The sequence below is a fragment of the Pseudophryne corroboree genome, chromosome 8 (assembly GCF_028390025.1).
Source record: "Pseudophryne corroboree isolate aPseCor3 chromosome 8, aPseCor3.hap2, whole genome shotgun sequence".
Lineage (NCBI taxonomy): Eukaryota > Metazoa > Chordata > Amphibia > Anura > Myobatrachidae > Pseudophryne > Pseudophryne corroboree.
The window spans coordinates 394,626,564-394,640,572 of NC_086451.1; the positions used below are offsets into that span (position 1 = coordinate 394,626,564).

The following is a 14,009-nucleotide window of genomic DNA, read 5'->3' on the forward strand; positions in this document are numbered from 1 at the left end:
TGAAGGCTGCTTAACCTTCAGCCACACACCCCACATCCTTCACCCCAAAAGCCATAATCAGCAACCTGTTTTGCTTGTGCAGGTACTCTTCAATATACCACCTCCATACTATCCTCCTGGTCGAGCAGAAGAGGCCATGCATTAAGTGCAAGTAACGCACTATGTTTATGGCCTCATCCAGTCATGTCTCCAAAAAGCCAGCCGCAAACACTTACTGTAGAAACTGCTCAACCATTGAGAAGCTAACCTAGGTGCCAGGGCTCCAATTGCAGGTACAAGGAGCCCTGTCCCTGCCCCTAGGACTAAACTTGCTGTAGTGTTACTGTTATCAGTGATTGCGCCATCTCCAATAGCAGCAGCAGCAGCCTATCTCATTCTTATACCAGACTGCAGAGACTGCTGCTGCTCAGCTCCCAAAGAGGAGCCCATGCTCCACTCACTCCTAGGACCCAGTTAGGAAAGTCACCCCTGATGCTGGGCATGGCTTGCTGAGTCTCATGGGAAGTAGCCCAATTAGACTCCCCCCTGGCGCTGCCCATTCTGAGATCCATCACTGCTACCTTCATGCTTACAGATGGAGCCCAATGCCATACCATGCAAGCTCCGCCCCAGCAAGACCCAGATCCCTCTTCATGGATGCCGCTGACTCACAAAATGGTTGAGTCAGATGCAGAGGATGCCCCAAGGTCAGAAGATGACCTAGGGGGTTTCCACCGCCGCCCAAGTTTTCTCCCATATTCAGCAGCCAACATGTATATAACAACAGAAGGTGGCGACAAATTAATACTGGACACCACAAGCTGAAAATACATGCCCCCACTCTCCAGTCATCATGCAGGAAGACACCTGCAAATGTGTTTCAGGCCCTTAACTGCCAAGTCCCTCACTACCAGCAGCAGCATAGCAAGCCGTAGGCCCTACAATGTGGTGCTACATGATACAAAAGGAAGAAAAGGAGGAGAGAGGAGAAAAACAGAGAAAAAAAAAGGAAAAAGGCTCCTAGGATTTACAGTAAGGAAAAGAAACAAAAATGACAAGAATATCATATACAGACTATCTCTTTACAACAGTACTCCCCTCTTCCAGGAACACTGAAAAAGAGGCAGATCCCTATAAAACTATAACAAATAGCCTGAAACTCCACTCTAAATACATCCGTTAAGACCCCTGATTGGCAAAAACCTCCCCATAACATTAACCCTACAACTCCATTTGTGTAAGACCTCACTCTTACACTCCCTATGAGTTTAAGGCCCTAATTCACAATGGATCGCTATTGAGGCCGAGGTAACGATTTTCACAAACCTCCTATTGCTAAAAATTGCATGTAAAGAGCCGCCCAGCAAGGGTAAAAGATGCCCACTGATGCGTTCGCAAATGTGTGTATGCATTATCAGAATCGCAATGCATACGCAAAAAAATGAGCACAGTTGACAGTAGCGGCTAACCCACGCCTACTCAAAATAAGTTGCACTGGGTGCCGTGTTTTTTTTATCACAGATGACATCAGATACACGCCCTGAAGATGGCCATGACACGCTTGCATTTTCTAAACACTCCCCACAAATGCCATGTTCCCACCCACAAACGGTCTCTTCCTATCAATCAAATTGTGATCTCTTTACACTTAGGTTGCATTCGCAGAGCGATCGCATTTTGACCTTCATGCATGCACAATGCGTTTGCAGCGCATGAATAATGTACCGATAATCACTCAGTGCGTGCGTTCTCACATTAGCATATGATAGTGAATCAGGCCCTTTACTCATGTTTATCATTTACTAGAAAATTTAGATTAATTATTTTCAAAAATATACATGATCCCTTAATAAAGCAAAATATTAAAAATAAAGTGATAGAATAGAAATACACAGTGTATTCACAGTGTATTGTAATAATTTCAATTATGATAATCAATTTCCTTCTACACAAGATCACTAGAGGCAAGCACACCATCTGCAATTCATTAAATATTTTCGTGAGTCATCCGGCAATGAAATAATGGGGGTAATTCCAAGTTGATCGCAGCAGGATTTTTGTTAGCAATTGGGCAAAACCATGTGCACTGCAGGGGAGGCAGATATAACATGTGCAGAGAGAGTTAGATTTGGGTGGGGTGTGTTCAATCTGCAATCTAATTTGCAGCGTGAAAATAAAGCAGCCAGTATTTACCCTGCACAGAAATAAAATAACCCACCCAAATCTAACTCTTTCTGCACATGTTAAATCTGCCTCCCCTGCAGTGCACATGGTTTTGCCCAATTGCTATCAAAAATCCTGTTGCGATCAACTTGGAATTACCCCCAATGAAGTTAGCAATACCGCTCTGAGTAGTCATACTGTGGGGAGAGCACTCCCCCTTGTGGTCCTCAACGAAAGTGGTATAACACAGATCAGTTTTATAATGTCTAACATGTCAAGTCTATTACCTTAAACTATCCAGTAAATTTTATATGAATGTACAATCATACAAAATTCCAATTAATTATATATTATCAGAATGTTATGATCTTGATAAATCATCCCCTCTATAAATATATTAATATGGTAATTAAGCAATGACTGCACCTACCAGTGTTAGCGCAGAGGTTTATGGGGGTGATTCAGATCTGATCGTAGATGTGCTAAATGTAGAACATCTATGATCAGTTACCAAGACATGTGGGGGGACGCCCAGCATGTCTGGCCCAACCCCCACCCACCCCCTCCCGCAAGGGTGCAAAAGCATCGCACAGCCTCGGCGCCCCTCCCACCCTACGACAACCTCTGCCTGTCAATCAGGCACAGGCGATCGCAGTCCTAAGATGCTGTTTGCATCGCACGGGGCTCCAGGGGGCCTAATTCAGACCTGATCGCTGTGCTGCAAATTTGCAGAGGGCTGCGATCAGATAGTTGCCACCCATAGACAGTGAAAACCCGCCCCATGCAAGTGTGCGAATGCATGCATATGCCGTGCGAAAACTTCACCAGACAGCGGACAGCTGCAAATCTATTCGCAAGTCACTCACCATCGAATGATTTTTCCATTCTGTGCAGTCTGTGCATAGCCCAGGACTTACTCTACGGTGCAATACAAACAGGCTGATTGGGGCCGGAGCTGACATCACACACCCTCCCTGAAAATGCTTGGGAATGCCTGCGTTTTTGTAGACAGTCCCAGAAAATGGCCAATTACCGCCCACAAACATCCGCTTCCTGTCAATCATCTTGCGTATGCCTAGCGATCGAAATTTTTCCACCATTCTGTCGCTGTTTGGGCTTGCGTCTGCGCATTGCAGTGCATACGCATGTGCAAGCATTCCATAATCATCCACTGTGCGATTTCACACAACAGCAATCATTTCTGAATTGGGCCCTGAGTAACATAATGCATACCTCCCAACATCAATAGTCAGGAACTCGGACTCCCCAACACGGTGTAGCGGCACGCTACTTAAAGGGGGTGTGGCCTCAGTAAAAGGGGGTGTGGCTTCACATGAATGCCACGATCGAGAGCTGCACCCCGTTTTCATCACTATGGAGGAATGGCCAGCAGCTCATAGAGCCCCCTGCTCCTGTATCTCCCGTGAATAGACGCTGCACAGCATCTATTCACTGCTGCTCTAAGCAGAGCAGCGAGTGACGGGAGCCTCCCAATTGCCCCACCACCACCTCAGGACACTGCCACCTGCGGGTGGGATTGTTTCCCTGCCTCCACCTTGCTATACTTACCTTATGGAGGATTCTCCTCCTGGCTGTCATGTTTTAATTGCTTTCAGTGGGAGCAGCTGGAGGTGCATGTGCTGCAAGCACTTGCCCTGTCTCCTAATGTGCATATCAGAGACTTGCAAAGCAGACATTTCTGAACAGATGCCATGTGCAAGTACAGGAAGGTGATCTGGGGTATGACTATGGCGCGCGATGGTCCCAATTCACGGGACAATAAAGTTGGGAGGTATGAATCACTGTTTGTGGTTCTTACCTCAGCTTTAACATATCTTTCCAGAACAGAAAAAAACAAGATACTTTGCATACCTCTCAATTGTCCAGATTCCAGTAGGACAGTCTCGCTATTCGGACTCTGTCCTGCTGTTCCTCCTGCGGGCGGGCTTGGAGGGTGGGGTGAGGGCAGTTGGTGGCGTCTATATACATTACATGGATGTGAGGAAGGGGTTGCCCAGATGCTCCCTCCAAAATGTCGGCCACGCCCCCGAGTCCCTGAGCTAAAAAGTTGGGGGTATGCTTTGCAGAATTTCTTATAGTAAAATTGCTTCTTGAGCATAAGCCAGATTTTTGCTAGGTTTCTCTTAGACTAAATGCTGTTACAATGTGTAGGAATACTATAGTACTGTAGCAAAATAATCTATTGCATTTTTTTTTAAGTTAGCAAACCTAGCGCATTAAAGGCCTAATTCAGCTTGAATTGTAGTTTTGCAAAAAATCGCAAAACTGCAACTCGATTCTCTAACGTGCTGGGGGTGCCCTGCACAGGGCACGGCCGCCCAGCATGCTAATCAATGCGATTGCATGCAGTTGCAGCCTGGTTGTGAAGGCAGTTGGTCTGCCACCATTTTCCGCATTGCAGCATCCACGCGCCTTTGCACTGGCCAAAAAATCGTCAGTATGCGCAGTGATATCCATACTGAATAACGCCCTAAGTAAGGGAATCCCATATCTGTGGAGTGTTGATTTTTGTTTGGTAACCACCAGGAGATAACTAATGAGGGGGTGACATTTAAAAAAGAGGACCTCTCTAATTATAATGTTGGCACATGTGTTGGAGTCAGTATGGGGGGAATAAGGCATTCTCCCATCTATGGAAAATATAATTTTCCCATAGTGCAGGGTGACATTACATAGTAGTCATAGGTGGTCACTGGTCACCACACAATTGTTACTAGGGGCCCCAATATTTGATTGTACCCTCCTGGAAATGCTTTACGCTTTCTGTAGCATACTGTATAGTAGAATTCAATAGAACAAAAACCAAGTTGCGCTCAACAATCAAAGATGAAAAACATTTATTTTAAAATTTGACAACAATTCTCCCGGGAGTACAATTAAAATGAATCAATTATCATAAATCTACACGGTACAAAATCACTGTGCCCAAATGGGTTGTAATAGTGGAATTCTTATTAGGCAATTCCTGATGTTCTAAAACATATGACCCAGAGAATATTGTAGTAAATACAACAACAATAATAATAATTTTTGGACTCTTATGATCAACAAATGGGTCTATGTGCCGATGGTAACTCACTTATTATGTGGAAGTCCCAAACAGTCCTTATTCCGTACTGACGTGTATCAATTCCAATATTCCTATAGTGGAAAGAACCAGGGACGGATCTAGACATTTCTTTTAGGGGGGGCGGTTTAAGAATCAATGCGGACTCCTCCCCTCTCTACTCATTACTCCTCCCACTTCTAGTCCAGCCCCTCCCAAACACAAAATATGAAACTTTCAAAGCAATGGGGAATTTAGCTGTTTTTGTGTGTGAGATAAGAGTAGTATTTTATTTTTTATTAAATTGTATTGTGATGCTAACTAATAAATGAGCAGCAGTGGGGGTCAGGGTGAAAGTCTGTGGCTGCACCTAAGAAAGGTGTACAGAACTGCCCATAGTCTGTCTGAGAGGAGACATGTCTCATGTTACAAGCAGGCTGCACAGACCTCTCTCTTCACCCAGTGCTGCTGCTATCACACAGAATGCATGTCTCTCTTCACTGATTGCTGAAGTCTGACCTGTAAGCAGACATCAGCTAAGTTGCTCAGTGCACACATACGGGACACTGACCTCCGTTACAAGCTGCAGACAAGAAGATTGGAATTTCTGGGGGGAGAAGGAAGGTGAGGAGGGGGGCTCCTCTTGCAGCTCAGTCAGGAGACATGATGCAGGGCAGACACTGGTGAGACGCGAGAGACTCAAAATCCCAGTAATGCTTTGCAACAGGCTGACCAGGCTCACACACAGGGAGACCAGGGGAGAGAGGAGGAGCAGGGGAGGAAGGCCAGCTCTGATTGGCTGGGACTCGGGAGAGCTCTCTCCTCCCTCTGCACAAGTGCTCAGCTCAATCCCGTCTATCTGTCTCACCCAGCTGTGACTCGCTCTGCTGTGGGAGGGGTTAATGCAGATCTCCGGTACACTGTGTGCACAGCAGCACATGGAATGGAGCTGTATGTTAGGGGGGGCGGTCGCCCCGTTCGCCCCCCCCTAAATCCGGCCCTGGAAAGAACCCTTGCAATAGGATTTTGACGCTCAAATAGATGCAAGGGTAGACAGATAGACTGTGTCCAACAAAACCAGGCTGCTGTGATGGTAATAGTAGGGAGAGCCCGGAGTGATGTTAATACAGCCAGCCGTTTGCACCCGCACGGAGGAGGGAGAGCAGTGTCTGCAATAACTGCTGGGTTGAGGTGGCATGCAGCCGTGTGCAGGCTGTCGGACCGGACCGCTGGATGTTGCCTGTGCGACACGATGTCAGTGAGCTCTCACCAGGAACGGCTGGACTGACCTCCCACGGGCAGCTCCGATTGAGCCTCCCTGCACTTCACCTGGTGTAGAAGGAGAATGGTGTTGGAGCCACGGATGTGTTGCGCCTTCTGTGTGTGGAAGCCAGCCACGCTCTGAATAGCGGTGTTGGGGCTGTGCTTCCACGCTGGGCTCCAAATCAGCACTGGAGTGTGCCGCCGACGGGCAGGTGTACCCTTTCATCATTTGAAGTCAGGCTCAGTCTGAGCCACTACAGGAGACCAGTCCTTAACGGCCGCTGTGTCTTACAGCCCTCCACCGCCCAGCTGATGATCAGGTGCCGGGGCTCCGGTGCTTTCTCATCCCGTCGATGGCACACTCCAGTGAGGCTGATTTGGAGCCCGGCATGGAAGCGCAGCCCCAACACCACTATTCAGAGCGTGGCTGGCTTTCACACACAGCCAGCGCAACACATCCGTGGCTCCAACACCATTCTCCTTCTACACCAGGTGAAGTGCAGGGAGGCTCAATCGGAGCTGCCCGTGGGAGGTCAGTCCAGCCGTTCCTGGTGAGAGCTCACTGACATCGTGTCGCACAGGCAACATCCAGCGGTCCGGGTCCGACAGCCTGCACACGGCTGCATTCCACCTCAACCCGGCGGTTATTGCAGACACTGCTCTCCCTCCTCCGTGCGGGGGCAAATGGCTGGCTGTATTAACATCACTCCGGGCTCTCCCTGCTATTACCATCACAGCAGCCTGGTTTTGTTGGACACAGTCTATCTGTCTACCCTTGCATCTATTTGAGCGTCAAAATCCTATTGCAAGGGTTCTTTCCACTATAGGAATATTGGAATTGATACACGTCCGTACGGAATAAGGACTGTTTGGGACTTCCACATAATAAGTGAGTTACCATCGGCACATAGACCCATTTGTTGATCATAAGAGTCCAAAAATTATTATTATTGTTGTTGTATTTACTACAATATTCTCTGGGTCATATGTTTTAGAACATCAGGAATTGCCTAATAAGAATTCCACTATTACAACCCATTTGGGCACAGTGATTTTGTACCGTGTAGATTTATGATAATTGATTCATTTTAATTGTACTCCCGGGAGAATTGTTGTCAAATTTTAAAATAAATGTTTTTCATCTTTGATTGTTGAGCGCAACTTGGTTTTTGTTCTATTGAGTGTTTTTCTGAGGGATTGGCATTCCCTTTCCAAGTCGCTGCTGACAATCACATACACCACCACTCACCGAGCGCACAGCTTAATTGTTCTTGCTGTATAGTAGAATTGCCTGGTGATCACCAAACAATTTTCACTAATGCATACCCTCCAACATGGGGAGTCATTGCGACCCGTTCGCATGTAGCGGTTTGTCGTTGTGGTGCGAACGGGTCTAGAATGCGCATGCGCGGCTGCCACACTGCGCACGTGAGTCGTTGCCCGGCAACAGGGGTCGCCTGGTTACGTAGCGGACAACGGAAAAAGCGGTCGCAGAAACGACCACAAAGAAGGTGTTCCTCGGCGTCACCGGACCGTTGCCTGCCGTTTTGGGGGAGTGGTGAAGAAAGCGCAGGCGTGTCCAGGAGAACAGAGGGCGGATGTCTGACGTCAAAGCCGGCCCCAGCATCGCTGAGATCGTCGCACAGGGTAAGTATGCCCAGGACTGGTCTTGATCTGCTCAAATTTTTTTTAGCTTAGCAGGGCTGCACAAGCGATCGCAGCCCTGCTAAGCTAAAATACTCTCCCCCATAGGCGTGGACTAGTTGAGCGCAGCAGCAGCTGCAAAAAGTTGCAGGCTGCGATCAACTCGAAATGACCACCATTGTACACATAAAAATCGGTACATATTAGGAAAATGGGCGTGGTCACGGGTAAAAGGGTGTTTCCTATACTTTCAATGGAAATTAGAAGAGTCAAAAATTGGTACAGAAAATTAAAAAAAGGTACCGTACCTGCCAAAAAGGTACAGTTGGATGGTATGCTAATGGGCCCATCATTTGAAAGAGGGGAGCGATCCCATTCTTTCATCCTGCATATAGCTATCTCTGATTTTATGTAAGCCATGATTGGGAGATCTTCCCCAAACCTGAACTCCATGATTTCTGTAGTATTCCTGTGATAACACTAAACAAAAGCCGTTATTTCTGTGGGGACAATTAGTACACTATGTCCTCATCTTTCTAATGGGGATTATAAGGAAGAGGTGTAAAGACTGTGGGCCTAATTCAGCTTGAGTTGCAGTTTTGCAGATTTTTTTTTTTGCAAAACTACAACTGTCTTCTCTAACATGCGAAGAGCCACCCAGCACGGGGCAAGGCCACCCCACATGCCGAACCTGCACCCTCGTTAATATGCGAGCGCGCAGTCAGAGGGTCGCCATCTTTTGGGTTGCAGCGGCTGCATGTGACGTCATGCAGCCGCCTTGGCCAGCCCCGCACACGCAGGCGTGTCCGAACCGCACCCCCCAAACGGTGCATTGATGCCCACAAAATGCGGCGTCGATGCCACATCACCTCCCCCCACCAGCTCTTAAATTGCGATCGCAGTTTAAAACCTCACGGGCATCACTGTGCGCGCATGATCAGAACTGGACAAAGCGGCAAATTGCAGTTTCTGCACTTCTGTGGGATTTACTGAATTAGCCCCTTATTACATTAACTCTATTTTCCAGTATCATTTTTGCTTTGTGCCAGAAATGACAATGTCAACGCTTGTGTACATCAATGTCACATTTCTTGTTCTTCCTCCCTGGCTGCAAGCATTCCTCACTGGTTATCTGGGCTACTGTGCAAAAGGCAATTTTCTTTTTTTATGTCCTCCATGACAGCAATGTGTTTTTCTGATATCCACATGAGCAAAGACAGACATCCACATGAACAAAGCCACGGGCAAACGCTAGTTAACTCAATAATTTGACACATTAAAAGTCAATACATTTTTTATTAACATTTTTTTAAACACTGTAACTAATTAAGGAATGCAAATATTAACAAGTGTAAATGTTAAGTGTACATTTTTGGGAGGTGGCATAGCCACACCTCTAAGATTTTGCCACACCCTCACTGAACCGGGGCACTTGTCAGCTTTCGGGGGGCCCTGGCTACTCAATTAGGAGGCGCTATAAAATTCGGGAGTCTCCAGGACATCTGGAGAGTATGCAAAAATGCAGCATTTACTGTATGCTGGGACTTATAATTCAATGACACTTGAATACCACTTGGCAAGAGAAGTGATAAATATGGCTTGTCCATCCACAAAACATAAGAACAGATAATCAGCACTATAGCCAGTATGTAAAACACAAGTATGTGTATTGTGCAGATGATTTACAGTAGATAGAAAAAATATATATCATTATGGGTAAGATGGTTACTGATTGCCCAAAATGGTCTGTTGAATAAAGACTAGCGAAGTACAGCAGTGAGCTGGTAAGTGGGTGGTACGTTGCCCACACCACTGAATTTAGGGGTGAGATCAATCAGATCAGGATGCACTGTGGGCTTGAATTTTAAATTTTGCAGTAAAGTGGTGAAAAATATAAAAAGCTCCATGCGGGCCAATCCCTCTCCCAGACAGATGCGTTTACCTGGAAAACAAGAAAAAATGTGTTGAATCAACAACAAAAACAGTTACCGTAATATCCTATAGAGTCAGAATGTTACAAAAAGTTCTAAATCATACAAAATGTGAAACATACTGTAGAGATGGACCTGTTGGTGAGAGCATATAATTACAATACCTGTTCTATGAATAATCTAAATGCAACCCCCGACTGAACAAATCAAAATTGTGCTCTTAATATGCAGACCAATTGGTCCAAAGAGTAAGATTTGCTAGCAGTCTGGATGCTGGGGGTCAGAAGACTAACCGTGGCATCTTAATGGACAGAATCCTGACAGGGGCAAGGTAAGTATACAGTTACTTACCCTCCCCAATTATCCCCCGAACCCTCCCTTTCTACAGCCTAACCCTTCCCTTCCCCGATCCTAACCCTCCTCCTCACAGCCTAACCCTCCCCCTACCCTGTGGTGCCTAAACTTACCCCCCCTTCCCGCAACATAAACCTAACCCTACCACCCCGCAACCTAACCCTATACCTCCCTTCCCCCTGCAGCCTAACCCTAAATTCACCCTAATGCTAAGAGTGGTGGCATACGTACGATCGTGATGCCGGGTGTCGGGATTCCGGCGTCATCATTTGGACTTAAGTCAGAGTTCCAGAGTCGGCATTATGGCCGCGTGTTGGGATTCCAGGATTCCAACTACCGGCATCCTGAATGCATCCCGTCCAGAGTGCAATGAACATTAAGAATTAATTTGGTTCTAGATTTCCTTGTATTGTGTTTTCGGTGAGTTTATTGGTAGCACTATAATCCAGGAGATTACAAATGCCCAACAGACAATTTAATTGTCCAGTATTTAGGATTGGACCAGTAAGACATCAATATAAAGAGTACGCTCAGTGCTGGAATTTCTTGGGATTTGGCTACTCATTTGATGTAATGCCTGGAGGCCACAGAGTTGTGGAGTGGCATCAACAAGGGTGTTAAATGGGGGTGAGTGGATGCAGAATACTGGGGCCCGTAGACTTGGGCACTAGGTCCTGGTCCAGAATCTATGTGTTGTGGACTGTCATTTGTATTAGAGAGACAATGCATGACCATTTATACAGGCTGCACTACCTAGTGTCTAACTCTGCATCCCCTGCCTCCACTTGCACCCATGCTGCTTCCTACATAGAGAGTAGGAAACCTCTATGTGATAGTATAAATCAGAAAAACTGGAGGGATGCGTTCTTGCCTCCAGACAACAGGGATGAATTTACACCACTGATCATCATCAATGTGCACTTGCACCAAACCATACTGTACATAATGTAAATGATACCATTGGTAACTTGCAAGCTCTGTGTAGCCAACAGTTGCATTGATATGCCCTCACTAAAGTTTGCCTATATGAGAAACACTTGTTACAACCTTGTCAGGCCTCTTCAGATATATAACTGGATATAATGCTTACGTGTTAGTATCACCAGTACTTTCATATGCTAGAGTACAGATTATGCATAGGGTAATCCAGATTATGCCAGAGCCCCATTATTTGTGCTTGTCCAAACTGATGTGGTATTTTAGCTTTATTACTTTTGATGAGCATTTTACTCATATTCAGGAGATTACTGTATCTGTCATAGTACCGTGTGCACTGCGCTTAGACCCAAGGTTACAGGAGAATGCGTTCTGATACAGTGGCCTCACAAATTATTGGTGTCATATTGTATGAATGCAACCTAAAGCTCTGACATTTAATATCTGATTATTGTTTCTTGAAAGAGCAGAATAAGTCGAGAGAAAGTATAGCACAATGACACATGTGGCCTCATATACATTGCATATCATACACATACAGGGACGGTTCCAGAAGAAAATGAAAGGGGGGGGGGGCACCATGATAGGGAAACTGTATTAGTTATATTTACATGCACCTAAGGCACGCGTTCTCCCAGATAAGGGGTGTGGTATCACAGGGGGCGTGGCCTCACAGAATACGCCATCAGGTAATGATTGGTGGTAGGAGGGCATCCTGGTTTATTGCCATTGTTTCATCCTGATGGAAAGGCTGATTGGGTCTTGAAATGTTGGTCACTTGTTCCATTAGTTATCGAAGCCTGGAAGGCACCCCAGCACTATATAATTATTATAGTTTTTAGTTGGTGGTGGCAGGTGCAGCATACCTTGTTTTGGGCACTGCACTGAGACTCAGACTGCAGGACACGAACTGCTCATCTTTGATTTACAGAAGCAGCCAGCTGGATCTCCAACAAGCAGCATAAGACATCTGCAGGACAGCCCTGTCACAATCACACAGGCCGCCTTCTCAAAGCTAAAGCTAAGTTTTACTGCACCTAGCATGATGGTAAAGGAAGTGGAGGAGGAAGTGCTGGGATACTGTGCGGTGCAGTGAGGGCTAATGAAGCCTTCTGCACCGTCATTAGTAGCAGTCTTACTCGATGCTGGCATTTGAACCCCGCGTCTGGGCTGGACTCTGTCCGGCTGGCAGTGGGGGAGGTAGGTTGCGGTGTGAGCTCCCCATTGGTTACCACGTGGACTTGCTGTTAGTAGCGCAGCGGGTCCTAGTGCCTGTCTACTCTTTTATCAAATCTGACTGACGGAAATAGCAGTAGTGCTGCTGCTGTTCTCCTTTTGAAAAAAAGAAGTCAGAAATGACGGGGGGGGGGGGGGGGGGGCTGGATCCGCCTATGTACACATACAGTATGTTAATAATGCAATGTAACTGCAGGTTCTGTGTCCTTGCAAATGTTGGATTTTGAAATCTGCCCTATACATCTAGTTATTACTTGCATTTTTTTTTTATTATTTTGTGCTAAATATGTATTTTTGAAGACTTTATTTGTTTAATCTGTAACACAGATCCTTTCAGTATGCAGACACATAACATCTTTACCTGTGGAAAAGGGCATAAAAGCATCATTATTCTTGAACCGATTCTGCTCATCCAGGAAATTTTCAGGGTTGAAAGTATGTGGCTCTTTGAATTTCTCAGGGTCACCGTGAACAGAGGTCAGCACTGGGATAACATTTGTGCCCTGCAGAGGGAATTGTATAGTACATTTATTATTATTATTATTATTATTATTATTATTATATTATTATTATTATCTGTTACTTAATACTTATAAAGTTCTGACAAACTACGCAATGCTCTGCACTAAGGCGGTCATTCTGAGTTGATCGCTCACTGCCGTTTTTCGCAGTGCAGTGATCAGGTCTCTACTGCGCATGCGCATCGTACAGGTATACAGCGGATTGTTGCTGAGCTATGGATTTAACGAAGAATCCATTCGCACAGGTGATCACAAGGAGATTGACAGAAATAGGGCATTTGTGGGTGGCATCTGACTGTTTTCTGGGAGTGTTTTGAAAAACGCAGGCGTGTCCAGGCGTTTGCAGGGCAGGTATCTGACGTCAATTCTGGCACCAAAAAGACTGAAGTGGTTGCAAGGGCTGAGTAAGTCCAGACCTACTCAGAAACAGCACAAAATGTTTTTGCACTGCTCGGCAGCACAGGCGTTCGTACACTAGCAAAGCAAAAATACACTCCCCCGTGGGCAGCGACTATGCGTTTGCATTTGCAAGGCTGCTAAAAGTAGCTAGCGAGCGATCAACGTGGAATGACCCCCTAAGGTAATCATGGCACTAATTACATACAGGGACATGAAAGAAAATGTAAAGGTGGTCCTGCCCAAATGAGTTACAAACTTAGAGGTAATTATACAAAGTATGCAATATGCAATAAACAAAGTTTACAGTTCGGTCATGAGAAAGATTGCTTGTTCATTGAAACACGTCAAACAGAACTCATTGCTGCAGCAGACCTTCCTGTAGGGATAGGTAGATGACATACAGCAAAGGGACAATGAGGTGCTGGGAACCTCTTTCCAGCAGGAGAAATTGCCTCGCATGTGAAGATTGCTAAGATTCTATGCTTTTATGCTTATGCCATTCTGTACTTGGTATTT

General features: G+C 45.9%; 2 protein-coding genes and 1 long non-coding RNA gene across 8 annotated transcripts in view; 1 reads left to right on the forward strand and 2 right to left on the reverse strand.

Annotated features, from left to right (window-relative positions):
* Positions 1-6,284, reverse strand: part of LOC134949257 (cytochrome P450 2F3-like) — a 266,609-nt gene extending 260,325 nt beyond the window's left edge. For 2 of the 5 annotated variants that reach the window (XM_063937738.1, XM_063937740.1), the window contains exon 1: positions 5,781-6,284. The gene's annotated coding sequence lies outside the window, so the exon portion shown is untranslated. Of the gene's footprint in view, positions 1-5,242; positions 5,752-5,780 lie in introns of those variants that run through there. The other 3 variants (XM_063937744.1, XM_063937743.1, XM_063937739.1) reach the window with 2 other exon arrangements.
* A 270-nt stretch (positions 6,285-6,554) lies between these two features.
* Positions 6,555-14,009, forward strand: part of LOC134949261 (uncharacterized) — a 37,340-nt gene continuing 29,885 nt past the window's right edge. The window contains exon 1 of the long non-coding RNA XR_010183129.1: positions 6,555-7,361. This is a non-coding gene — a long non-coding RNA (uncharacterized LOC134949261). The remainder of the gene's footprint in view (positions 7,362-14,009) is intronic.
* Positions 9,490-14,009, reverse strand: part of LOC134949260 (cytochrome P450 2G1-like) — a 92,622-nt gene continuing 88,102 nt past the window's right edge. For both annotated transcript variants that reach the window (XM_063937747.1, XM_063937748.1), the window contains 2 exons: positions 12,935-13,076; positions 9,490-10,058 (listed from right to left, as the gene is read on the reverse strand). In XM_063937747.1, the coding sequence (XP_063793817.1) occupies positions 9,877-10,058; positions 12,935-13,076 (324 nt within the window). In that variant the 3' untranslated portion in view covers positions 9,490-9,876. The remainder of the gene's footprint in view (positions 10,059-12,934; positions 13,077-14,009) is intronic.